The 27,693-nt window shown below is 41.8% G+C and overlaps 4 protein-coding genes and 1 pseudogene across 5 annotated transcripts; 4 read left to right on the forward strand and 1 right to left on the reverse strand.

Annotated features, from left to right (window-relative positions):
* Positions 1–265: 265 nt before the first annotated feature.
* Positions 266–7,219, forward strand: LOC127763031 (uncharacterized; annotated as a pseudogene).
* Positions 7,220–7,305: 86 nt separating this feature from the next.
* On the forward strand, positions 7,306–15,147 carry LOC127763032 (probable protein phosphatase 2C 16). Its single transcript, XM_052287604.1, has 11 exons — positions 7,306–7,421; positions 11,445–11,571; positions 11,692–11,761; positions 12,260–12,365; positions 12,448–12,565; positions 13,061–13,183; positions 13,286–13,466; positions 13,566–13,642; positions 13,740–13,792; positions 13,972–14,022; positions 14,313–15,147. The coding sequence occupies exons 2-11, from the start codon at positions 11,461–11,463 to the stop codon at positions 14,977–14,979; spliced, it is 1,557 nt and encodes a 518-aa protein (XP_052143564.1). The 5' UTR covers positions 7,306–7,421; positions 11,445–11,460; the 3' UTR covers positions 14,980–15,147.
* Positions 15,148–15,764: 617 nt separating this feature from the next.
* LOC127761125 (uncharacterized) lies at positions 15,765–16,898 on the reverse strand. The gene has a single exon (XM_052285353.1). The coding sequence runs from the start codon at positions 16,896–16,898 to the stop codon at positions 15,765–15,767; it is 1,134 nt and encodes a 377-aa protein (XP_052141313.1).
* Positions 16,899–17,244: 346 nt separating this feature from the next.
* On the forward strand, positions 17,245–18,460 carry LOC127762593 (uncharacterized). The gene is made up of 2 exons (XM_052287083.1): positions 17,245–17,273; positions 17,374–18,460. Exons 1-2 carry the CDS (start codon positions 17,245–17,247, stop codon positions 18,458–18,460), a joined length of 1,116 nt encoding a protein of 371 aa, XP_052143043.1.
* A 2,656-nt stretch (positions 18,461–21,116) lies between these two features.
* LOC127763096 (uncharacterized) lies at positions 21,117–27,662 on the forward strand. Of its 2 annotated transcripts, XM_052287701.1 has the most exons (14): positions 21,117–21,363; positions 21,453–21,481; positions 22,138–22,240; positions 22,487–22,658; positions 23,054–23,242; positions 23,403–23,563; positions 24,112–24,382; positions 24,769–24,983; positions 25,074–25,172; positions 25,253–25,761; positions 25,845–26,602; positions 26,696–26,894; positions 27,335–27,435; positions 27,598–27,662. In XM_052287701.1, exons 1-14 carry the CDS (start codon positions 21,156–21,158, stop codon positions 27,605–27,607), a joined length of 3,024 nt encoding a protein of 1,007 aa, XP_052143661.1. In that variant the 5' UTR covers positions 21,117–21,155; the 3' UTR covers positions 27,608–27,662. The 2 variants fall into 2 exon arrangements, with proteins under 2 accessions (XP_052143661.1, XP_052143660.1); XM_052287700.1 differs by having other exon boundaries at positions 27,335–27,662.
* The last annotated feature ends 31 nt before the right edge of the window (positions 27,663–27,693 follow it).

Consider the following 27,693-nt stretch of genomic DNA (forward strand, 5'->3'; position numbering starts at 1 on the left):
CTAAACGGGAGTGAGGGTCAATAGTATACTATCGGTAGCATGTTCTCTAAAAAGTACAATTGAAATTCGACATTTTAATTCCTTCAATTTTTTTTTATATTCTCTAACACATCTTCTCTAATAAAAGTTCATTTGAAAATTTGATATTCTCAAACATACCCCCAAATTTTTATCTTAACCAACGGCAGCCAAGGCGGGCAAAACTGTAATTTCTCCTCCAAACAAAACCCCCCTAATTACTCTTGCTCCAAAACCTCCACCCTTCTCAAGCGCTCTCTCGTAGGTTCGTCCTGTGTTTCCCTTCTCCCCCCTTCCCATGGCGAGCAACCCAAGCAGCTCCGCGGCGGGCGGCGGCGGCGACCATGGTGGCGCGCGCCTCGAAGACCTAGCACTGGACAAGGTGGCGGAGGCGGCCGACGCGGTCGCCGCCGCGTCGAGCGCCGGCGAGGTCGTCCGCGCGATCCACGCCGTCGCGGCCATCGTCTTCCCCGTCGACTCCGCTGCCGTAGCCGGTGAGGCTCCGAATCCTAATCCGACATGCCCCCTATTCCCCTTTATCTCATTCGCTGTCACTTGGGGTGTCTGATGGCCTCTCTTGTCCGCGTGTGCTCTCCTGTAGGTACCGTGGACGAACCCTTCGGGAGCCAGGTGAAGCTCTGTGCTAATTCTAGGCCTTTTATTTCGTGCATCTGAGAAAAATGACTTGTAGTTTTATCATTGCTATTTTTGGTTCTGGCGCAAACAATGATGTGTGATTGCTAATAATCATGGAAGGGTAGCCGGTGATCTCTACAATGCAAGTCATGGATGGAATCCACAAGTCAGGCGTTTGGGGTGTTGAATGCTGGCTGTTTTGCTGAATGTCTTCGGTTTATTTTCATCTTTGAGCTGCTGTAGTTAACATGGCTGTCATGTTTTGGGTCAGGCCCCATGGGCTTGTGTGATGTTTAGTTTCTTTACTTGCTCTGAACCTTTTGTAAGAATCTTATCATTTCGTTAATGAAATGGGAGGGTCTCCGCTCTCTGTCTCAAAAAAAAAATCATGGAAGGGGTCTGTGATAAAAAAAAAAGGAGGTCTTGAGTTTTTGTTTTGACTTGCAATCACTTAGGACTGTATGCCGAAATGGAGCATTAAGGTATCAAAGTGAACACTATTGGTTACATGGACAATATTTCAGCCACTGTATTGTCATAATTGCGGTGCATATATTTGAGGAAATTGATCTCTGGAAGGAATTACTCCGAAACTGGATTGATAAGCATCCACAAAATTTTCCAATTGATAAGCATCAAATTGATAAACCTATAGCTTTAATAATGGTCACACAATGGGTAATCAAATTGCAGGACCTTGCTAGGTGAGCTGTAGCAGCATACTCCCTCCATACTCACAAAGGAAGTCGTTTAGGATAATGTTTAAGTCAAACCTTGGGAATATAAATCATGAATAACTCTCAAGTTGTTGAGTTTGAAAATGTAAAAATTATATGAATATATTTGTCTTGAAAAATACTTTCATAAAAGTATACATATATTACTTTTCAATAAATATTTTTATAGAAACAAGAAGTTAAAGTTGTGTTTTGGAGACCGTGTCGCTGTCCTAAACGACTTCCTTTACGAGTATGGAGGGAGTACATTTTGTAAAACCTGTGTCATTTGATAATTCATTCAGAATACAGAGGATCAAGTTTCATGCTTGAGAGATAAATTAGTATGGATATTCAACGACACATGCTTCCTTCAATATGATTCAGCCAAATAGCCAATTGGAGTTCCATCCTTTTAGGCCATGATGTAACAGGGAGAATTATTTTCTGTACTTTCAGATTATTAATGGTGTAAGCCTCAGCAATGATGAACGGGGATCTTGGAGGCATGCTTTTTGCCATGGTCCAGTGTTTCCTACTCTATCTAAGATTTTGCTTGGCCGTAAGTTTACTCTTGAATTTGTCACTGCAAACATACTTGTACCATTGATATTTTTTTCATGTACAACTCTCCCGTTTGCTTATAATGTTATCTGCCAGCTACAATCTCTACAAGTCATACTTCATTTGTATTGTTTATCAATCTCTACAATTTGATTACTATACGCTTAAAACTTCTTGATTGTTCATCACAGTTAGGCCATTTGCAAAGTTCCTTCAGTTATAATCCCATTCTCACACTTTGGTTGTCCAGATGTTGCCTTGAAGTGGTTACATCAGATTCGTGCCTGTGCAAGGAAGGAAATCTGTGATTCCTTTTTTGTCAAAGGATCTCCAACTGAAGTCATTCAAGCTCTTGTTCCTGCTTTGTCTCATAAAGGAGGCTCTAAGGAAGATCATAACATTATATGTTCAAACATTGAAAGCTTATTAATGAACAATCTATCAATTCTATTTCATTACACCTGAATCTTTTATTGGTCCAACTTTGTTTGCTTTTCCTATAAGTCTATAGCACATCCTTCTTTTTGACAGCTCCCTGTGAGTTCACAACTTCAAATATTATACCCAAACCTTGTAGGACAAATTTTCAAGTTTCAACACTTCGACTACATGGGTCTGTACTAATATCATGTATTTGCCCAATAGTCTGCTTTGTATTCTTAAGTCTATTTTATGCTCGAGTCATTAGGAATCAAACAATCTAGCATGCACACTTCATCTGAAAATTCATGGGCCTGTTCCTATCTGGTATCTTCCTTTTTTTTTCTCACCTGATAACCATATTTGAGCTTAGTTTGTCATTATTTTCCCACATTTCAGGCTGTTAATTCTATGTTTTGTTGAGAATAAGGGGGTCAGCCAGATTATTGCAGAGTTTACTGTAAGCAGCAAGCACGATGATCACAACTTGAACCCAGGCAGAGCAGCTTTGATTTCAAGGGTTGCTCAACTACTTGCGTCTGTTCCAGATAAAACAAGAATGGGAGCTTCACCTGCACTGACATCATCGTGTCCTCACCCCCACTGCCCCAAACACACACATCTTTGTTAATTTTTTTTTCCTTTCCTTTTATTTTGTTAGCTTTTTCTCAGCTAATACGTATTTATTTGCACTATGTTTGTTCCTCCAAACTGTAATTCCTTGATGGAAACCAAGGTCATTCTTCAAGTGTGTTGTCGATCAGCTTCTTGTTGCAACTGAACAAGCGGCTATGGAGTTGGCTGCTGACGAAGATGCTAATGGGCTAGATCCCTCTAATTCTGTGTTCCTCTTCGTGGGTGAAGTGATATCTCGTGCTAGCCGTCGTGGATCTACTGGTGAGTATTCATCCTTCAGGATGTAGCTTGACGTGTGCAGTGTGCTATTAGTTTATCTGCTTTGACATTTCTATCTACTAATGGGGGCAGTTCTAGTTGGTGCAGGAATGGTTTTGCAATGCATTTGTGTCTGGTAGGATTATAGTGTATTCAACTCAACATTTATGTTTGCGATGGTCTGCTCTAGGGTGATGGAGCTTATCCTTTTTTGTCCTCATATAATCCTTAATCCTTATGCAAACTAATACAACACAGTGGTACACATTTGGTTTTCTCTGATGGTCCACTAATAGTCCCTTCAGATGAAATTTTAAACATTTAAGGTAGCCTGTTTTTTGGTTTTTATCCAGTGTCCACTTTTGGCAATCACGGTAGACTTGGGTCTGCAATGCTTGAGATGTCACCTGGGATGGCTGATCATCCTAGCACACTGTTCTAGTCATTAACAATTTCTAGTTTGTTATCTATGTAGCCTTCCTTTTCCCTATTATTTGTTGTATTTCTGATGATATATCTTGCTGTTTTCAGGCATTTTAGTTGCTGAGCTGATTCCTAGGATCCGTAGTCACTTAAAGAGATGTATGGAATCTGATCATAAAACCATAAGTCCTGACATGATCAAGCATGTCTCCCAATTTTGGTTTAATGTGGCCGAGGCAATTAGAGACCAGCATTCTGTTGAAAGGTTGGCGGAAGAGATGCTGCGCCAACTTGCATCACAACATACAAGCGATGAGGAGGCATACTGGATTCTGTGGACTTTGTTTAATCAGAGCTTCATGCATAAAACTGTTATGAGGTGAGATAGTACATATGTGCATTTTAGTCCTATACAACACTTGACGTGCTTGTTTTTTTAGCTTATCCACCTTGTTGGTTCATCTGTGTCTGGCATGCTACATTGATCTGTGAAGGAAAAAGTACTTCTGAGGTTTATTTTTTTCAGTTAGTGGATGTTTTAGGTAAGGTGAATGATAGTCTTCAGATACCCTATATGCCTTTGTTACTGAATTCCTATGAACGACAAACAGGGTGCCATGTATGTTTACTTAATTTTCAGCGTGGGCTTATATCATTGGTGTCTATTCAGCGTATAATTGGCATGCAGCAATTGATTAAATAATCTTCAACGTGTCTTTTCTTTTCTTTCATCGTATAATTCTCTGTGCTTTCTTCAGGGCAATGTTTGTTGACAAATTTTTGCTTTGGAAAACTTTCCCTCTATGTTGTCTGAGATGGATTCTTCACTATGCTGTCTTTGAATTCCCACCAAATTCAGGCACAGAAACTCAGAAGCAAAGGACATCGAGCTTCCTTGGTACACTGCAAACTTTAGTCAGTGTTTGGTCCAAGAAAGAGTTTGTCCAGTCATACTCAGTGGAGCAACAAGCTTGTATCCTTTTGAGGCACTCAAAACTGTATTGCACCTTTTTTACTTGCAAATTGTCATTTGACTTGTTCCCCTTAAACAACACTCAGACATCACTGCAGCAATTGGGTTGTGTTTGGAGAAGATATCAAAAAGAGAATTAGAAACAACTAAAGATGTATTGAACAATATACTTGAAGGAGTAAGCTGTGAGTATCAACCCACCCCCCACCCTCCCAACCCCCCGGGATTAGCTTATCATATTATTATTATGGTAATACTGAATGCTCTTTTGCTGTAGGTAGGTTAGAGAGTCCAATTGATTTAATCCGGAAGATGGCCAGTGCTATTGCATTGACATTTTCTAAAGTTGTTGATCCAAACAATCCTCTATACCTTGATGATAACTGTTGTGAGAATGTTGAGTGGGACTTTGGGGTTTTATCTCCGAAGGAAATCACGGCCCCTTCAAAGGATGTAGAACATATAAGCAAACTGAAACCATCTTTGCCTGAGAACAAGAAACATGCTGGTGAGAGAAGGGCAAAGACTATTAGACATGATACTTCAGAGAACAGGGCAAAAATCATTGAGATCAAATCACTAGATTCTTGTGAAATGTCTGGTCCTGCTGTGAATGCGCATTTTGAAGAGGAAGAATGTGATGAGGAAATAATGAACACTGATGCCTCCAGTGTTTCATCCCTGGAGCCATATGATCTGTCAGACGATGACACAGATTTGCAGAAGAATTTCACCCAATTAACTGATCTTGCTGCTGCACTACGAAAACCTGATGACCCAGACGGTGTAAGTTTCTATTTAGTGCTACATGTACTTTCCTGAGCAAATTATTGTAAAATCCTGATCATCGTCCCTTTTTTTTACCCAAGGTTGAAAACGCTCTGAGTTCTGCCGATAAGCTTGTGAGAGCATCACCTGATGAACTACGCCACAACTCAGGTGATCTTGTTAGAGCACTTGTGCATGTTCGTTGTTCTGACGTGGCAATGGAAGGAGAGGAAGATTCTGCTGAAGAAAAGAGACAGAAGGCATTAGTTGCCTTGCTGGTGACCTGCACATTTGAATGTTCTCACCAAGTTGCTGTACTCATCAAGCGTGGATGTAAGTCAGCGTATTTTGATTATTGATGTTATGACTGAGGCTGCACAGGAGCTTGCTGAAACTAAAATTGTAAGGAGAGAGCCGCGGCATGGAAACTTGATATCGGACACCTCTCCCTCTTGGCTAGTTCCTAGTGATCGGGGCCCTGCTGGTGCAGGTCCTTGGAGGGAAGTCTCAGATTCAGGAACACTTCTGAATTTGTCACACCGGTATGAAAGAGAAGTTCCATCTAGATCTGGTCAAGTTACAGACACTGGTATGCTTGGTGTCTGTATGAAGTGCATAGCAATGCATCCAGAAGCATCTGCTGTTGCCCCAGCTCTTCTTGATATGATCAGATCTAGGTATGCCAAGCCTAAAACAAGTATTTCCATGTTAAGACTTTCTTAGTTATAACCAAGTGGTACGATTTTGACATTGGATTTTGTTTCTACGAGGGCTGTTTCGCATCATCCTGAAGCATATGTCAGGAGGTCTGTGTTGTTTGCAGCTTCTTGCATACTGATAGCGCTGCACCCGTCGTATGTTGCATCATCTCTTATAGAAGGAAATCAGGATGTTTCTACTGGTTTGGAATGGATACGCACATGGGCTCTTCATGTTGCAGAAACAGATCCTGATACAGAATGCACATCAGTAAGTACTCTGGTCTATATCTGTTATCAATCACTTGCTCGTGTTTTGTTCATCGACGTAGAGAGCAATTATGGTATAATAGGGTGACCATTTGTTTCTTAAAACCACACATAATAATAATAGGTCATTTTTTGACGAACAAAGGAGTACAGTTATGCAGGTTTTATATCAAAGTTTGTCTGCATCGCCTAATCATTTCAGTAACCTACCATTATATGCTTTAGTTCTCTCATTCCTTCAGTATACAAATTAATTCAGTGACCCAGCTCTTTGCAGTAACGAAAAACAGGACATATTTTTACTTATATAAGCTGGAAACCAGTTTTTACTTAAAAGAGAAACCAATTCAGTTAAGCTGGAAACTCAGTAACTTTTCACACTGTCATCTAACTCCTCCCATTGGCATGTTTGTCTTCAAGATGGCTATGACCTGCCTGCGGCTTCATTCTGAGATGGCCCTTCAGACATCACGAGCACTGGAGTCGGCGGATCACAGCAAGGCAACATCATCATACCTTCTAAGCTTGATAACATCATCATACCATTTGCCAACATGATGTGATCGATGTACTAGATTAAGTTGTAAATAAGCATATATTATCTTGCCATGTAATATTAGAAATTCTAGCTCAGCTAATTCTGATTAGGCTTGATACTGTCATATTATAGGATTTTTTTAATCTGGGATTTGAAATGCTAGAATTTTTGTCGATTCGTGTGGAAACTGTATGGAAGTTGTCCTGATCCAGATTATGTGTGAAAACTGTACTCAGATTGATGAACTGACTAGTTGATGACGTTGAGTAAAAGAGAATCGGATGAGTCAATGCAGGGGGAGGGATCCGTGGGGACCACCAGCCACAGGATGGGGCCACTCCTCGAGCGTTGGATCAGCTGCGAGGGACGATCCGACGGAGGAGATGCGTCTGGTCCAGGTATTTAAGCGCAACTTTCTTTTGCACTTCGCAGCACAACTGCAAAACCACTTTTCCGCATCTCTCTCTCTCTCGCGTCTCAAGAGCAGCGGCGAAAGGTGAGAGGTGAGATCTCTCTCCCACTTCATCCTCCTCTCCTCTGTGGTTTCGTCCGCCGCCTCCATCCCTAAACCCTATTTCTTCTCCGAAAGCGCCGTGAGATTCTTCTCCCTACTCTTCTTCGATCTTGCTCCATTGGTGGTGGTGTTTGTTTGCTTGGGGTGTTTGGTGTCGCAGTTTCTCTCGTTCATTGGTTTGGTCTTCGCTGAGTGGTATCGAATCGAGCAGCACCCTGCGTCTGAATCCGAAGCTTGAACCTACCTCTTTACCGCGGTCTGGTCCTCTTTTTTCGTGTTCTTCGCTTCCCGTACCCGTGATGTTGTTGCTTGATGCATTTGAGGCGTGGTTTTCTCGGAGTTGGATGAGGAGGTCGACGAGCACCGAAGCTTCATGGTTGGTCTCCGTTCGCCTCTCTCCCATCGTAGCACGTTGATGTTGACGGCTCCTGGCGCGGCCAGTGCGTGCGCGATAAGTTAGACGCCATGAATTCGTCTCTTCTCTGATTTTTTTTTTAATTTTTTCAGTTCTGTTTTGGTGTGTTGCGGAGGTATCAGTTTCTGAATTTGTATCAATCAAACCGCGTATCGACCTCTCTTTGAACCTTGATGCGTTACGGCATCCAAAACTTGGGCAAGGTTCACAGCGCTTCCCGTACCCGTGCTTTTGTTGCTTTGATGCTTTTGAAGTTTGAGGTGGGGTGTGGTTTTCTTGGAGTTGGAGGAGGAGGTTGACGAGCACCGAAGCTTCATGGTGATGTCCGTTCGCTTCTCTCCTCGGAACACGTTGGTCTTGATCTTGCTGTGTGTGTCTCAAAGTCTCTACCAGTGCGTGCGCGAAAAATTCGACCACGTCAATTCGTTTCTCTTGTCTGCTTGTATTTTTCAGTTTGTTCTGTTAATTTTGTTGTGTTGCGGGAGTTCAGTTTCTGAAGTTTATTAACCAGATGCCGCCTTCGGCCTTCTTGTTCTTTTCGCTGTTCCTGATGCAGGATGCTTCTTCTCTATGTGTCTCTCTGACGTGTTCTCTTGGTTTAGTTTCTGTTTGGAAAGAACTCCATGTTCTGTTCATACAATGATTTCTGCATGTGTAGCTTGGTTAATTTTGTTAATTTTTTTGTGTTGCGGGAGTTCTGTTAATTTTGTTGTGTTGCGGGAGTTCAGTTTCTGAAGTTTATTAACCAGATGCCGCCTTCGGCCTTCTTGTTCTTTTCGCTGTTCCTGATGCAGGATGCTTCTTCTCTATGTGTCTCTCTGACGTGTTCTCTTGGTTTAGTTTCTGTTTGGAAAGAACTCCATGTTCTGTTCATACAATGATTTCTGCATGTGTAGCTTGGTTAATTTTGTTAATTTTTTTGTGTTGCGGGAGTTCTGTTAATTTTGTTGTGTTGCGGGAGTTCAGTTTCTGAAGTTTATTAACCAGATGCCGCCTTCGGCCTTCTTGTTCTTTTCGCTGTTCCTGATGCAGGATGCTTCTTCTCTATGTGTCTCTCTGACGTGTTCTCTTGGTTTAGTTTCTGTTTGGAAAGAACTCCATGTTCTGTTCATACAATGATTTCTGCATGTGTAGCTTGGTTAATTTTGTTAATTTTTTTGTGTTGCGGGAGTTCTGTTAATTTTGTTGTGTTGCGGGAGTTCAGTTTCTGAAGTTTATTAACCAGATGCCGCCTTCGGCCTTCTTGTTCTTTTCGCTGTTCCTGATGCAGGATGCTTCTTCTCTATGTGTCTCTCTGACGTGTTCTCTTGGTTTAGTTTCTGTTTGGAAAGAACTCCATGTTCTGTTCATACAATGATTTCTGCATGTGTAGCTTGGTTAATTTTGTTAATTTTTTTGTGTTGCGGGAGTTCTGTTAATTTTGTTGTGTTGCGGGAGTTCAGTTTCTGAAGTTTATTAACCAGATGCCGCCTTCGGCCTTCTTGTTCTTTTCGCTGTTCCTGATGCAGGATGCTTCTTCTCTATGTGTCTCTCTGACGTGTTCTCTTGGTTTAGTTTCTGTTTGGAAAGAACTCCATGTTCTGTTCATACAATGATTTCTGCATGTGTAGCTTGGTTAATTTTGTTAATTTTTTTGTGTTGCGGGAGTTCTGTTAATTTTGTTGTGTTGCGGGAGTTCAGTTTCTGAAGTTTATTAACCAGATGCCGCCTTCGGCCTTCTTGTTCTTTTCGCTGTTCCTGATGCAGGATGCTTCTTCTCTATGTGTCTCTCTGACGTGTTCTCTTGGTTTAGTTTCTGTTTGGAAAGAACTCCATGTTCTGTTCATACAATGATTTCTGCATGTGTAGCTTGGTTAATTTTGTTAATTTTTTTGTGTTGCGGGAGTTCTGTTAATTTTGTTGTGTTGCGGGAGTTCAGTTTCTGAAGTTTATTAACCAGATGCCGCCTTCGGCCTTCTTGTTCTTTTCGCTGTTCCTGATGCAGGATGCTTCTTCTCTATGTGTCTCTCTGACGTGTTCTCTTGGTTTAGTTTCTGTTTGGAAAGAACTCCATGTTCTGTTCATACAATGATTTCTGCATGTGTAGCTTGGTTAAACTGCTTGTTTTTTTCCCTTTTCGATGGAAATCTTCTGATTCTTTAGATATCAAAGAAGCTTTCATCTCTTGAATCTTAGATTTGGGATCCTATTAAGCCCAACGGTTTTGGTTCTGCGAGATTGTACAATTTCTTCATGTTTGTTACCTATATTTTACTTCTCGGTGACGCTGTCATGTTGTATTCTTCTTGCTGAATTCTACTATAAGTGCACGCTGCTGTCTCTGTTTTTCTTCTTCTGTTCACTTCATACTCTGTTTCGAATTATTTTCTCCCCGTGATCATTTTTTCCTCGTGTTCTTGGCTTCCTTACTCGTGTTGTTGTTGCTTGATGCTTTTGAAGTTGGTTGTGTAGGCTTCTTGGAGGAGGTTGAGTGCACCGAAGCTTCATGGTGAATTGGTGATCTCGTTCGCCTGTCCTCGGAATCGGAACACGTTGGTCTTGATCTTGCCTTCCGTTTCTCTATTGCTTCCTGGTCTGGTTCCTGATTCTACCACATCAAGCGCGAGAAATTGTCTTTTCAGTTTGTTCTGTTTTGTGTGTTGCGGACGTGCCAGTTTCTGAATTTGTATTAGCTAGATGCCTTCTTCTGTTCATTTCGCTGTTCCTGATGCAATATGCAGGATGCTTCTTCTCTACACGTCTCTCTGTTTTCTGCCTCGAAAGAACTCTCTGTCCTATTGTGGCTTTGTTTACTCGATGCTATTTTTTCGTTCAATGATTTCTGCATGTGTCGCTCCATTGAATTGCTTGTAAATCTTCTGATTCTTTACCTATCAAAGAAACTTCCATCTCTTGAATCTTGATTTGGCTTCCTTCTCCCTTACCGAGATATTGTGCAATTTTTTTGTCTGTAACCTGTTTTTCACTTCTCTGTGATGGTGTTCGGTGCCGTACTGTACTGTTAGGTTGTTCTTACTTTTCTTCTTCTGTTCTTCATACTCTGCTTGCAATTGTTTAAGTTTTTATTCGCCGAAGAGGTGGTAATATCTAGAGGAAATCGAACATCCTTGTACAGTACACTTTATGTGCTCGTTTCCTCTTATTTTCTCACTTTTGAAATTTGTTATGATTTGTGTCAGTAATTCTTATATCGCATTCATAGAAAACCTTGTGTATATTTTGTTCGCAGTAATATTTTAATTCCTCCTTGTTTGATTCTCTTATAAAATAAGATTTAGGTGTAAAATAATGCAGCACTACAACTGAAGATTGATACTTCCATGTTCTATATCTCAAAAATGCATTTAAGGGCCCTGAATGAAAGCACCAATTACACCCTGTGCTTTGAGCTAGATTACTAGATAAGTAGTGCCATATCAAGTCTGATGATTCTACTTGACTTTATTTCATATGTAACCAAGCTTTCTGGCATTTAATCGATCTGTATTGTTGTTTAATCGATCTGTATTGTTGTTTAAGTGTATTGTATTCACTTTATTCTTTCCCCATTTTTATCAATAATGTTATTGTATATTTGTATTCATGTTAAATTTTCAGCAAAGCAAGCTCCGCTATGGGTAACAGCCTTCCTGTAGAATCGAAGGTCACTGTTGAAGAAGAGAATGATAGAATTAAGTATGTCGCGTCATCTATGCAGGGATTGGGTGATAAAATGGAAGATGCTGTGAGTAAACTTGCAGCCTTTTGTATTACAAAAATTAGGATAGTTCTGCCAAAAAATTCTTACTGATCTGTAAATTTGTGTAAAATGCCGAGGCTGACATACGCTCTCCTTATTCTCTAGCATGCAGCTATTCTAAGTCTTGATGATACCACGTCCACGTCATTCTTTGGTGTTTATGATGGCCATGGAGGTTTGCTTCATTGTCATCTTTTTTGTTTTATACCCTCCAAATTGTTGGCGTAACTGTTTACGTCATGCTATGTTTGTCTGTGTGTATCACTTTTTTATCTTTGTGCATGTTTTGAAAACTTAGCTGTATATGTTGAAACTTTTACCTGTCAATTTTCAAATAAATATGATGCTATAGTTAAGGATAATGAACCAAGTTCAGTAATCACATTCGTGCGGCATGCTTGCAAGGTAACCTGAACTACATAAAAGGAAATTTTAATTCATGAGGGATAAAACACCGCATGAATGTGAGTTAATACAAATAGTCATGATAATTAAGAGGATAATCACAGATTAACAGGTTGGCTAACTCTATTTTCTTGTGAAACCTGTTAAAGTGATGTTCTGCTACTAGTGTTCATAACATTGTTTTAATTTATAAGCTTCTATGCACATAGAAGTAATCATGATCCATCCTGTCAAGCCGCCATACTGAGTTGTTTATTTTCTATCACAGGAGCTGAAGTAGCATCGTACTGCGCAAAACAATTTCACATTGAGCTTTGCAATCATGAAGACTATCACAATGATCTCACTAACGCACTGAACAATGTGTTTTTTAGGTTATTTTGGCCTACTTTATCATTTTGTTTATAGCTGCACTTGGAAATGTGGGATATCATTGTTCTTGTGTAAATGCTGCAGCATGGATGAGAACCTGCAACAGTCCGATGCTTGGAGAGAGTTAGTTATTCCTCGTGATAATGGATGGATGTATTTTCTCAAGGCTGGTATCTGTGCTAACTTTTGGCCTTTCGTGCAGGTAGTAATCTTTTAACCCCTAACGTCTTTTAATATCCATATCATGAAGAAGTTACTCAAAATTGTATTTGTTGGACAGTGTGCATATTGTATCTATGAAAAAGGAAATGGAAGAATGTGTTTGATATCGAGACTGTTGTTCTTTCTTGTGATGTACTTTGGAGTTGGAGGAGATATGTTTAACCCTAACCTCGACTAATTGCTCCTATTAAAAAAGGTTCAATTAGTTACATATCAATTGGCTGGTTTACTGAGTTGGAGGCTAACAGGTTCTTAAGTTCTCATTGCACCTTGGTTCTTATCATACTATGCTACCCAAATTGAGGTATTGTTTCCAACATCCCTTTGATGGCTATTTCTTTCGTACACTGGTTTGGGTTTCAGCAATGTTTTTCTTTACCTGTTGGCTTTCTTGAGCTATTTTTTGGTAGCCTTTTCCTTCTAACTATGTTGTGGTTCTGTGTTATATACTTCAGAATTGTTGTTCTTTTTCCAGGCGGCATATACTGGGCCAGCATATGAAGGGAGCACAGCATGTGTGGTTGTCATCAGAGGTGACCAAATGATTGTTGGACATGCTGGTGATTCTCGTTGCGTACTCTCAAGACAGGGTGGTCTGGTATAGTGATTGTTTCCCTATTGAATTTCTGGTTGGTACCTAGTTTGCATGCTCGTTTATTGCGGTGCCTAACATTTGTGCTTGTTTCTGTTCTGTCAAAAGGCTATTGATTTATCCTCCGATCACAAACCAAGAACAAGCGAGTCTGAAAGAGAGAGAGTTCAAAATGCAGGAGGAATATCTCTTGGAATTGGTTGTGAAAAAGTGATGGGGAATTATGTAATCAAGGAACAGTGGGCACTCGGTGATTTTGGGGGAAGTGTAACAATCTCAAGATCAATTGGTATAGTCTTGTCTGGATCTGTTTTTCATTGATTGCATGTAATAGCACAAAAAGAAACACATTACACTGTGATTGGCGTTTTACCTACTTTCATTTCAGGTGACTTTGCTTTCAAGAAGAACAAAGATTTAGATCGTGAAGAACAAATGCTGATATGCGATCCGGACATTCTCACTGTAAGTGTAACCAGGTGTAACTAGGTCCTTTTGGTAGAATATGAAGTTTTGGGTTGCCGGGTTGGGATCTGATGGAAAATTGCTCTTTCTATGTCAGGATTACCTAACTGATGACATGGAGTTTCTTGTTATTGCAAGTCAAGGTCTCTGGTAAGTGGTAGCTCTTCAGCAAAAAACACCTGTCAATAACTATATTGGATCATTTTGATGTCACCAGGACTCATTGGCGTTCTCTTCTCTCTTTTTTTTTTCTCCTATTTGGTGCATATATAGTTTCACTCATAGTTCCATACTAACTGCATTGCCTACTGTATATTTTCCCCCTGCAGGTCTTGCATGGAAAGTGCGGACGTGGTTGCTTACATACATGACCGTTTATCGGGGAGTCTTTTTTTTTCCCTCTGTTTGTCTTCTTGGCAGGACAAGATATCTTAGTGGTGTTAATCATGTTATCTGTTCTAGAAAATGGCTTCAATCAAGTAATGTAAATATCCTGATTTTCTCTTTTCTTTTAAAAAAACTGTGTAAGCCCTAAGCCTCACAAAACCATTTGTTAGTTTAGCACTGAATATGCATGCCTGACTGACAAACTGCCATCTGCTTTGAGTTGGATTCTTTCGCTGTTAAAACTGGTGTTACCAATATTGCTGTGACCAATTGATATTGCTATGCAGGAGGGTGCAGAGCTGCGTGTCATCTGTGAGGAGGTTGTTCAGTTCGGCTTGCCATCGGGCGAGAACACGACCGTCATCCTGGTTCAGTTCAAGCCCGGGGCCTTCCAGTACCAGTTGGTCGATCCCGCTGCCGTCTCTAACATTGCCAGCACCAGTGCTGCGCCGGCTGGTGCCAGCGACACAAGCGACGAGGGCGTCATGGCCGACTCCAGCGCCACGGCTGACACCAGCGGCAGTGCCAGGGCTGAGAGCGGCGAGCTCGTCCCCACTCCCAGCGCCAACAACACCCTCACGGATGAGGTCGATCCTACTGGCACTGTCGCAGCCGACGACAAGGTCGATCCCAACTCCAGCGCCAATGCCGACGCTGACGACAGCGCTCCCAAACCTTCTCTCGGCGCAGTCATCGAGTCCGACGAGGTCGCCCTCGATGCCACTGCAACGGGCCATCAGGTGGCCGTGCGTCAGCAGGAGGAATTCGACCCAAGGAAGTGTTGGATCTGCGGAAAAGGCTACCAGAAGATTCTTCTTGAACCTTCTTCGGCCAGGGCGAGAAACCCACTTCTGGCTCACGCTAAGACGTGTGAGTCGGAAGACAAGAAGGCGAAGAAGAAGATAACCAAGTATATGATGAAAGCCAACGTCACCAACCAGTATCATTGATACTGTACGTTAACTACTTGCACCTGTACGTTAACTACTTTGCTTTTGGGGAAGTTTTCCTCATTCTTCTAGCTCTATGTGATACGTTTTGGTTTTAAATCGATTCATGCATTGGATAATGGATGTTGGTGAAATGAAGGGAGTAATCAGTAATATGGTTGGTTTAATGGGAAAGTCTATTTGTGGATTAAGTAGATCCATGCCACCATTTAGCAGTGATGGCTATTCGGTCAAGTCTTCCGATAACACCACCATATCTTCAGCAACTCACAGTCGAATGAATTATTTTTCTAACTTATTTTGTATAAAACGAAATCCTAATTGCAAAAATTTTAGATCTTTCTGTATCCTCAAGGACTTAAGTGTGCCAAAAGATCTCGGTGGGTCTCTCCTTGATATCCCAAAAACTTCATCCCAAAATTCCATTACAAATCCCAAGGTTCGAATTTTGAAATTCAAAACTTGCCTAAATCCTTGTGAATCACCCAAACCCTAAATCCTTCCCTCCCAAAAAAATTCAAATTTTCCGAGAAAATCATCCAAGCCTATAATTTTATTATTCCCTTAAATCCTCATAAATTACTGTGCACAAATATCAATATCAATTCATGCAATAATTGTATTGGCTGAGTGCATAATATCAATAGCGCCATGTTTCAACCAACAAAGAAATATTATATCAAATTTCATTTGCGTCGATTTTGATTTTGGCCTGAAAGAAGAGTAACTTCATTGTGAGATGATTCACTATATGAAAATATAAGAGCTAACAACGTCAATTTGTGTCAATTAGTACTAAAATCAACCCAAATACTATAATCTACTCTCTCCGATCCCCAAAACTCTCTTGCGTCTTGCTGCCCAAACTCGTAGAACCAAATATTTATGTCCGAGGTGATCTCCTTGGTGTTAGACGAACTGTATGACTTTGGTACAAATGCTGTTTCGCCATCACGTGTAACAAGGTTGACATGGATAGTCTCAGGCCAGTCATACAGCCTCGGGAGGAACACCTTGTTTTGCATCAATCTAAGCTTAGTCTTCCTCAACATTGTCGTGTATGTCCCGGTGAACAACGCATGTCCTTCCAATGACCGCATCTTCTCCCACTCCATCGTCTCTTCGTTGAGCTTGACGACATGGACAGGCGCACCACTGTAGCCGACGAGAACAGCCATGAGCGCGCCTTGGTCGGACTCAAACAGGTGGCTATCAACTTGGTGTTTGATTCCAAAGCCCTTAGGTTTATCGGGAACTGTAAAATTATTGTCGTGGTTGCATGGATCATACACCGCCATCTTCCCGTCTTCACCAAGAACGTACAACAAACCACCATGGAGCACCGGGTTGCTGATCGGCGCCGCCAGAAGTTGCGGTCCTTCCACGTCAAAGTCCGTTAATTCCCAGGGCCCCCACTCGCCGTCGTCTTGTTGGGTCGCACGGGCGAGCTGTAGCGCGTACGTCGTGTTGACGCAATACATCCTCCGCGCGTGCTCATCGTAGACAATAAACTCGAATGAATAGAAAGGCATCTCTGGCAGCTCATACATGGTGCCGGCTACGAGATCGGCTTGGAGGATCAATCTAGGTAGACACAGCGTGAGGTGTTGTCCATTGGAGCAGCAGATCCTAGCCGCAATTTTGGGCACCTTGAGGAGCGTGTCGGCGATCTCGAAACACCTGTGGTAGTAGGGGCTGTAGTACCTGACGTTCGTGACGCCGATGTCGGCGGCGCTCAGGAGGAGAGGCGTGATCCACGCCGGGTAGAAGGGCGACACGGCGGAGCGCCAGTGCCGGCACGTCAATGCGAAGCTCGGGTGGGTCGACCACCCGAGCCGATCCAGGACGAGCACGAGCATGTCGGACGGGAGAGACGACCAGTCCCGTGGTCCCTGCGCCGCCGTCGCAGTGGCCTCCATCTATCTGCTTCCGCTCTCTTTTTCTCACGGAGCGGAGATTGGAGAATCTCGTGAGTTCGTGCACCGCAATTAGCCAATGACCTGCTTGGCGCGCTGCGTTTTGTGCTGCTACGGAGCTCTGCTTTCTTGACGTGTTTCCTCCGGACTCATATATAGGTCGGCTTCCGCTTCCGCTTCCGCTTTCGCTTGTAGTTTGTATACCCGGCACGGTTGGTTTTTGTTGGTTGCTATCCAATCTCCATAGATGCATATGTGGTGATCCCTCTTTATCCCCGGCCCAGATTACTGTTTCCTTTTACTGATTTACCGGCCCAAAGTACTAGTACTATAATTTGTTTGAATTTTGATGTCGTATAGGAATTCATGTCCTAATTGGTACTAGTAATCGTAGGTCGTAGGCGTGCAGATTTCTTCGCTTCTCTTTCCTATATATGCCAGTAATTGCACTGCTCAAAGCCTCTCCTCGTTTATAAAGCACCGCCAAATTCGTTCGTTTCCAATTGACCGGCCGTATCCTACCTGTGGGACAGTCGGCCACCGAAATCTTGGAGGAGGCAGACGACGCATCTGCAGCAGCACTGGATCCGAAGCTTGCTCCTCTGCTGCTGTTCGGCCACGGCGACGCCACGTCCCTGTACAGCGTGCCGACGAGAGCGCTGCTGCCAAGGAGGGTGGGCGACGGCGGCGTCGACGACATGATGAGAGGCCACCGGTGGTGGACCACGGCGCAGGGCTGGTTGCTCATGGCGCGCCGCGGCTCGCCGTGCACTTTCCTGTGGGACCCTTTCACCGGCCGCCGTGTCGGGCTGCCCCCCGACCACGACGGCACCGTCCTCGCCGCCGAAGGCAGCAGCCATCGCCGGAGGTGCCTCCTCTCGTGCTGCGGTCCCATGGACCCGGCCAGCTGCGTCGTGCTCGTCATCGACCACGCCGACACGGTGCTCTGGTATTGCCGCCCCGGCGACAACCACTGGGTGAAGAGGCATCAGCACCAGTACCTCCAGCCTGGGCCGCCTCACCACGAGCACCGCGGCATCGTCATCCGGGCGTTACGCCAGCTCACGGCGATGGACGGCGAGTTCTACACCGATCTCATCGACCATGTCGCCGTCCTCGAGTTCTCACCGGAGCCGGCGTTCGCCGTGACCGCCGTAGACGACGACGACAGGAGGCCGGCGGTGTACATGAAACGTACCAGCATCTTTGTGGAATCGAACGGGGAGCTGCACTCCATCCTCTTCTCTCACCCGATTGGATGCGATCGGATTGTCGCTAGCGTTGGCGTTTACAGGCTGAGCATGGCGACGACGCAGGAGCAAAGACCAGCGTGGGTGAAGGTGGATTCGCTAGGTGGCAGAGTGTTCTTCGTTCAGATAGGCTGTTTTGGAGCGTCACTTGATGCACGGACAACAGGCTTGAGAGGGAACTGTATCTACTACTCGGGGTTCAATGGGAAAGCGCTGTGTGTCTACGACATGGAACGAGGAACTACGGCTGTAATCAATCCCGGAGAACATCTTCCATATCACCAGTCGCCTAAAATATTGATGCCAACCAGATGAGCGTTTCTTACTCCATTCGTTCGAAAGTAATATGGTAATCTAAAATTGGATGGCATGCATTCAAGATATACACCAATGTAGCTATATCTCGTCTATTAATTTTATAAGATTTAATTTCATAAGATATAATATTTTTCTATGAAATTTTATAAGATTTAATTTCATAAGATATAATATTTTTCTATGAAACGGGGTAAAAATGACGGGAGATTTGCAATAATGACACTGCAAACATTGACCTTTGCTATAATGACACTGGACACATATTTCATAGACACAGATAGATCTATTTGTCATCCACTCGGAGTGTTAAAACAGCGAAGCTTAATGTTTGTTGTCCCAATATTGCAATTTTCTCTAAAAGGACCCTAGGTGTTGCAGAGAGATCTTGCTATGAATGATAGCTCAACTTGGTAAATTATCTTTGAGAAAATAAATTACAAAATATTAAAATCCAGAAGAACAAAATAAGAGTCAGGTTCAACTCAAAGCCAATTTTTCGAGTACAGTATATATATGAAAATGGGTACTCCTAGGGAGTACATACTCCCGCTCCTATTGACCGTCCATCGAAGCAAGCCCCGATGAAGCCCGTTACCGGATCCACACGCGGTGGACAAATTTCCGTCCGCGGTAATCGGAAAATCGAAACAATGAGCTCGCATATGAATCCCTCTCGCCAGCCCTGATCGATAAATCAGGTTGTCAACAGGCGATTCAGAGCGAACAACGGCGATTTTGTGACATCAATCCATGGCACAGGTGATATGAGATTCTCTTTCCGTTTTCTTTGCTTTTCTCGTGGAGCTTCCTCTTGTTATATCAGTTTTTATTGTTCACGCACGAGAAACGATCTTTAATACCTGTTCGAGACTAGTAATCGAGACTAAACTTCTTGATGTTTAATTAGTACCAATTGAAACAACATGTAGTAAAGATGCATACTAAGTAAAAAAAAAAGCATGTGAGATTTGAATTCAACATCTCGTAGCATAACTGTACAATACTAGCAGATATATTCACAGTTTTATTTTATTTCTTCTTAGCTTTGGTTTAGTTCCAAACTTTTTCTTCAAACTTTCAACTTTTTCATCACATCAAAACGTTCCTACACACACAAATTTACAACTTTTCCGTCACATTGTTTCAATTTCAACAAAACTTTCAATTTTGACGTGAACTAAACACACCCTTAACTTAACTATACCTGGTACAGATGGCATTCTTTTCATTTCCCTGTCCTCTGCTCAGAAATTGTACTCGAGCAGTACGTGTTGAGTTCCGCACACAGAATGTAATACGTGCAGAATAGAACAATACTAGTACTACCATTATGTAGATGTGGATGTTTCTGTTGTAACCATGATAAATTCATCATGGTTTCTTCGGGAAGCATGATGTCAAAATCGAAATGTTTCTTGGTTGTAATGAAAGCGTTCGAAAGTTCGAGCTTGTTTTCGAATCTAATAGAGAATCATGCACTCATGCTTCGTATTTGGCAGTTGGTTATACTCGCTCCTTCCGCTTTTGATGCATAATTCGACTACTGAGAAAAGTTAGTTAATTGCTGCTTTGCTGTATCGAGGAAAAGAAGCAAGTTAGTTTTATAGCAGGTACAATAGCATACTATAAGAGCGAGTTTAATAGTATAGGCCACTACTAGCTCTAATTCATCTATAGCCAATCTAATAGCTAATTCATACAATAGTTGCTTACTATACTATTAATATATGGCCCCAGTCATACACACACTATGTTTTGGAGTCCGTGCTGCAGCTGGCTACAGATCTGTAGCCCGCTACTATTCTTTTTCATTTTTTATCTCATAAAAATATGTTTATAGCTAGCTGATGGTATGCTATTGTACCTGCTCTAAGCCAGCTATAAACATATTTTAAGAAGATAAAAGAGGATAGAGAAGTGCAGTGGGCTACAGATTTGTAGTCAGCTGTAGCACGGACTCCAAGAGGCAATGTGAGTATGACATGTGGGACCAGATATTAATAGTGTGGTATATGTTTCTAGTTAACTATTGTATGAATTACTTTTACTCCATCCTTCCCAAATTGATCATCATGTAAAAGAATCTAAAAATTCTTAAATTGATCATCATATAACTGCATGGACACGGATTTCAGCAGAATACAATTAATGCAGCATGGAAGAATGTGTGCATGCTATGGTGTAATTGGCATGAGGTTTTAATCGATGCATGGTGGGAGAATGTGTGCATGTTGTATTGATTGATGTGATTTAAATTATCCTTAGTTTTGGTGCATAAAATCAATTTGGGAAGGAAGGAGTAGATTGACTATAGATGATTTAGAGCTAGTAGTTGGCTATACTATTAAACTTGCTCTTAGCAGTTCCAATTCTATCCTTATAAAAAAACTTAGAAATAATAGGAGTAATATACTACTCGTATCATGAATAAAAGTACGATTGACATTCGACATTCTTAATTCCTTCAATTATTTTTTGGTATCTCAAACACATCTTCTCTAACAAAAGTTCATTTGAAAATTTTGATATTCTCAAACATACCCCTAAAATTTTATCTTAGCCAAGGGCAGTCAAGCCGGGCAAAACTGTAATTTCTCCTCCAAACAAAACCCCCCTAATTACTCTTGCTCCAAAACCTCCCCTTCTCGAGCGCTCTCTCTTAGGTTCGTCGTGTGTTTCCCTTCCCCCTCCCATGGCGAGCAACCCAAGCAGCTCCGCGGCGAGGGCTGCGGGCTCCCAGGGCGGCGGCCATGGTGGCGCGCGCCTCGAAGACCTAGCACTGGACAAGTTGGCGGAGGCGGCCGACGCGGTCGCCGCCGCGTCGAGCGCCGGCGAGGTCGTCCGCGCGATCCACGCCGTCGCCGCCCTCGTCTTCCCCGTCGACTCCGCTGCCGTAGCCGGTGAGGCTCCGAATCCTAATCCGACATGCCCCCTATTCCCATTTATCTCATTCGCCGTCACTTGGGGTGTCTGATGGCCTCTCTTGTAGGTACCGTGGACGAACCCTTCAGGAGCCAGGTGAAGCTCTGTGCTAATTTTAGGCCTTTTATTTCGTCCATCTGAGAAAAATTACTAGTAGTTTTATCATTTGCTATTTTTGGTTCTGGCATAAACAATGATGTGTGATTTCTAATAATCATGGAAGGGGTCTGTGATAAAAAAAATGGGGAAGTCTTGAGTTTTTGTTTTGACCTGCAATCACAAAGGACTGTATGCCGAAATGGAGCAGTAATTCTGCCACAAAAAATAGAAATGGAGCATTAAGATATCATAGTGAACTATTGGTTATGTGGACAATGTTTCAGCCGCTGTAATGTCATAATTGTGGTGCATATATTTGAGGAAATTGATCTCTGGAAGGAATTACTCCGAAACTGGATTGATAAGCATCCACAAAATTTTCCAGTTGATAAACCTATAACTTTGGTCACACAATGGGTAATCGAATTGCAGGACCTTGCTAGGTGAGCTGTAGCAGCACACATTTTGTAAAACCTGTGTCATTTGATAATGCATTCAGAATACAGAAGATCATGTTTCATGCTTGAGAGATAAATTAGTATGGATATTCAAAGACACATGCTTCCTTCAATATGATTCAGCCAAATAGCCAATTGGAGTTCCATCCTTTTAGGCCATGATGTAACAGGGAGAATTATTTTCTGTACTTTCAGATAATTAATGGTGTAAGCCTCAGCAGTGATGAACGGGGATCTTGGAGGCATGCTTTTTACCATGGTCCAGCATTTCCTACTATATCTAAGATTTTGCTTGGCCGTAAGTTTACTCTTGAATCTATCACTGCATATATACTTTGTACCATTGATATTCTTTACATGTACAACTCTCCTGTTTGCTTATAATGTTATCTGCCAGTCATACAAGTCATACTTCATTTGTATTGTTTATCGATCTCTACAATTTGATTACTATACACTCAAAACTTCTTGATTGTTCATCACAGTTAGGTCAGTTGCAAAGTTCCTTCAGTTATAATCCCATTCTCACTCTTTGGTTGTCCAGATGTTGCCTTGAAGTGGTTACGTCAGATCCGTGCCTCTGCAAGGAAGGAAATATATGATTCGTTTTTTGTCAAAGGACCTCCAACTGAAGTCATTCAAGCTCTTGTTCCTGCTTTGTCTCACAAAGGAGGCTCTAAGGAAGATCATAACATTATATGTTCAAATATTGAAAGGTTATTCATGAACAATCTATCAATTCTATTTCATTACACCTGAATCTTTTATTGGTCCAACTTTGTTTGCTTTTACTATAAGTCTATAGCACATCCTTCTTTTTGACAATTCCCTGTGAGTTCAAAACTTCAAATATTACACCCAAACCTTGTAGGACAAAATTTCAAGTTTCAACACTTCGACTACATGGGTCTGTACTAATATCATGTATTTGTCCAATCGTCTTCTTTGTATTCTTAAGTCTATTTTATGCTCGAGTCATTAGGAAATCAAACAATCTAGCATGCACACTTCATCTGAAAATTCATGGGTCTGTTCCTATCTGGTATCTTCCTTTTTTCTCACCCGATAACTATGTTTTGAGCTTGGTGTGTCATTATTTCCCCCATTTCAGGCTGTTAATTCTATGTTTGGTTGAGAATAAGGGGGTCAGCCAGATTATTGCAGAGTTTACTGTAAGCAGCAAGCACGATGATGACAACTTGAACCCAGGCAGAGCAGCTTTCATTTCAAGGGTTGCTCAACTACTTGCATCTGTTCCAGATAAAACAAGAATGGGAGCTTCACCTGCACTGACATCATCGTATCCTCACCCCCACCGCCCCAAACACGACACACACAAACACAAACATCTTTGTTATTTTTTTCCTTTCCTTTTATTCTGTTAGCTTTTTCTCAGCTAATATGTATTTATTTGCACTATGTTTGTTCCTCCAAACTGTAAGTCCTTGATGGAAACCAAGGTCATTCTTCAAGTGTGTTGTCGATCAGCTTCTTGTTGCAACTGAACAAGTGGCTATGGAGTTGGCTGCTGACGAAGATGCTAATGGACTAGATGCCTCCAATTCTGTGTTCCTCTTCGTGGGTGAAGTGATATCTCGTGTTAGCCGTCGTGGATCTACTGGTGAGTATTCATCCTTCAGGATGTAGCTTGACGTGTGCAGTGTGCTGTTAGTTTATCTGTTTAGACATTTCTATTTACTAATGGGGGCAGTTCTAGTTGGTGCAGTAATGGTTTAGCAATGCATTTGTGTCTGGTAGGATTATAGTGTATTCAACTCAACATTTATGTTTGCGATGGTCTGCTACTAGGGTGATGGAGCAGATCCTTTTTTGTCCTCATATAATCTTTAATCCTTATGCAAACTAATACAACACAGTGGTACACATTTGGTTTTCTCTGATGGTCCACTAATAGTCCCTTCAGCTGAAATTTTAAACATTTAAGGTAGCCTGTTTTTGGGTTTTTATCCAGTGTTCACTTTTGGCAATCACAGTAGACTTGGGGTCTGCAATGCTTGAGATGTCACCCAGGATAGCAGTGCCTCATGTCATGGCTGATGATCCTAGCACACTGTTCTAGTCATTAACAACTTCTAGTTTGTAATCTATGTAGCCATCCTTTTCCCTACTATTTGTTGTATTTCTGATAATATATCTTGCTCTTTTCAGGCATTTTAGTTGCTGAGCTGATTCCTAGGATCCGTAGTCACTTAAAGAGATGTATGGAATCTGATCATAAAACCATAAGTCCTGACAAGATCAAGCATGTTTCCCAATTTTGGTTTAATGTGGTTGAGGCTATTAGAGACCAGCATTCTGTTGAAAGGTTGGCGGAAGAGATGTTGCGCCAACTTGCATCACAACATACAAGCGATGAGGAGGCATACTGGATTCTGTGGACTTTGTTTAATCAGAGCTTCATGCACAAAACTGTTTTGAGGTGAGAATGAGATAGTACATGTACGCATTTTAATACTATGCAACACTTGACGTGCTTGTTTTTTAGTTTATCCACATTGGTTCATCTGTGTCTGGCATGCTACATTTATCTGTGAAGGAAAAAGTACTTCTGAGGTTTATTTTTTTCAGTTAGTGGATGTTTTAGGTAAGGTGAATGATAGTCTTCAGATACCCTGTATGTCTTTGTTACTTCATTCCTATGAACGACAAACAGGGTGCCATGTATGTTTACTTAACTTTCAGCATGGGCTTATATTATGGGTGTCTATTCAGCATATAATTGGCATGCAGCGATTGATCAAATAATCTTCAACGTGTCTTTTCTTTTCTTTTCTTTCATCCTTTAATTCTCTGTGCTTTCTTCAGGGCAATGTTTGTTGACAAATTTTTGCTTTGGAAAACATTCCCTCTATGTTGTCTGAGATGGATTCTTCACTATGCTGTCTTTGAATTGCCACCAAATTCAGGCACAGAAACACAGAAGCAAAGGACATCGAGCTTCCTTGGTACACTGCAAACTTTAGTCAGTGTTTGGTCCAAGAAAGAGTTTGTCCAGGCATACTCAGTGGAGCAACAAGCTTGTATCCTTTGAGGCACTCAAAACTGTATTACATTACACACTTTTTATTTGCAAATTATCATTTGACTTGTTCCCCTTAAACAACACTCAGACATCACTGCAGCAATTGGGTTGTGTTTGGAGAAGATATCAAAAAGAGAATTAGAAACAACTAAAGATGTATTGAACAATATTCTTGAAGGTGTAAGCTGTGAGTATCCCCCCCCCCCCCCCCCTGCATTAGCTTATCATATTATTATTATGGTAATACTGAATGCTCTTTTGCTGTAGGTAGGTTAGAGAGTCCAATTGATTTAATCCGGAAGATGGCCAGTGCTATTGCATTGACATTTTCTAAAGTTGTTGATCCAAACAATCCTCTATACCTTGATGATAACTGTTGTGAGAATGTTGAGTGGGACTTTGGGGTTTTATCTCCGAAGGAAATCACAGCCCCTTCAAAGGATGTAGAACTTATAAGCAAACTGAAACCATCTCTGCCTGAGAACAAGAAACATGCTGGTGAGAGAAGGGCAAAGGCTATTAAACATGATACTTCAGAGAACAGGGCAAAAATCATTGAGATCAAATCACTAGATTCTTGTGAAACGTCTGGTTCTGCTGTGAATGGGCATTTCGAAGAGGAAGAATGTGATGAGGAAATAATGAACATTGATGCCTCCAGTGATTCATCCCTGGAGCCATATGATCTGTCAGACGATGACTCAGATTTGCAGAAGAAATTCACCCAATTAAAAGATCTTGCTTCTGCACTACGAAAACCTGATGATCCAGACGGTGTAAGTTTCTATCTAGTGCTACCTGTACTTTCCAGAGCAAATTATTGTAAAATCCTGATCATCCTCCCTTTTTTTTACCCAAGGTTGAAAACGCTCTGAGTTCTGCCGAGAAGCTTGTGAGAGCATCACCTGATGAACTACGCCACAATTCAGGTGATCTTGTTAGAGCACTTGTGCATGTTCGTTGTTCTGACGTGGCAATGGAAGGAGAGGAAGATTCTGCTGAAGAAAAGAGACAGAAGGCATTAGTTGCCTTGCTGGTAACCTGCACATTTGAATCATTAGATGTTCTCACCAAGTTGCTGTACTCATCAAGCGTGGATGTAAGTCAGCGCATTTTGATTATTGATGTTATGACTGAGGCCGCACAGGAGCTTGCGGAAACTAAAATTGTAAGGAGAGAGCTGCGGCATGGAAACTTGATATCCGACACCTCTCCCTCTTGGCTAGTTCCTAGTGATCAGGGACCTGCTGGTGCAGGTCCTTGGAGGGAAGTCTCAGAATCAGGAACACTTCTGAATTGGTCACACCGGTATGAAAGAGAAGTTCCATCTAGATCTGGTCAAGTTAAATCAGGAAAATCTCGTAAATGGGGTCTTGGAAAAGCTAAAGATTTGCAGACAGAGTGGTCAAAAAACAGATTTCCTTTATATGCTGCTGCTTTTATGCTCCCTGTTATGCAAGGATATGATAAAAGATCACATGGTGTTGACTTGCTCAATCGGGACTTTGTTGTCCTAGGTAAATTGATATACATGCTTGGTGTCTGTATGAAGTGCATGGCAATGCATCCAGAAGCATCAGCTGTTGCCCCAGCTCTTCTTGATATGATCAGATCTAGGTATGCCAAGCCTAAAACAAGCATTTCCGTGTTAAAGACTTTCTTAGTTATAACCAAGTGGTACGATTTTGACATTGGATTTTGTTTCTGCAGGGCTGTTTCGCAACATCCCGAAGCATATGTCAGGAGGTCTGTGTTGTTTGCAGCTTCTTGCATACTGATAGCGTTGCATCCGTCGTATGTTGCATCATCTCTTATAGAAGGAAATCAGGATGTTTCTACTGGTTTGGAATGGATACGTACATGGGCTCTTCATGTTGCAGAAACAGATCCTGATACAGAATGCACATCAGTAAGTACTCTGGTCTATATCTGTTATCGATCACTTGTTCGTGTTTTGTTCGTCGACGTAGAGAGCAATTATGGTATAATAGGATGACCATTTGTTTCTTAAAACCACACACAATAATAATAGGTCATTTTTTGACGAACAAAGGAGTACAGTTATGCTGGTTTTGTATCAAAGTTTGTCTGCATCGCCTAATCATTTCAGTAACCTACCCTTATATGCTTTAGTTTTCTGTAACCTACTCATTTCTCTCATTCCTTCAGTATACAAATTCAGTGACCCAGCTCTTTTCAGCAATTTGTAACGAAAAACAGGACATATTTTTACTTATAAGCTGGAAACCAGTTTTTACTTAAAAGAGAAACCAATTCAGTATAGGCTGGAAACTCAGTAACTTTTCACACTGTCATCTAACTCCTCCCATTGGCATGTTTGTCTTCAAGATGGCTATGACCTGCCTGCGGCTTCATTCTGAGATGGCCCTTCAGACATCACGAGCACTGGAATCGGCGGATCACAGCAAGGCCAGCAGCAGCAGCAGCAGGTCGCTACCTTCTAAGCTTGATAACATCATCATACCATTTGCCAACATGATGTGATCGATGTACTAGATTAAGTTGTAAATAAGCATATATTATCTTGCCATGTAATATTAGAAATTCCAGGTCAGCTAATTCTGATTAGGCTTGATATTGTCATATTACAGGGTTTTTTAATCTGGGATTTGAAAATGCTAGAATTTAAGTCGATTCGTGTGGAGATTGTATGGAAGTTGTCCTGATCCAGATTAAAGAGAATTGAT

The sequence above is a fragment of the Oryza glaberrima genome, chromosome 2 (assembly GCF_000147395.1).
Source record: "Oryza glaberrima chromosome 2, OglaRS2, whole genome shotgun sequence".
Classification (NCBI taxonomy): Eukaryota; Viridiplantae; Streptophyta; class Magnoliopsida; order Poales; family Poaceae; genus Oryza; species Oryza glaberrima.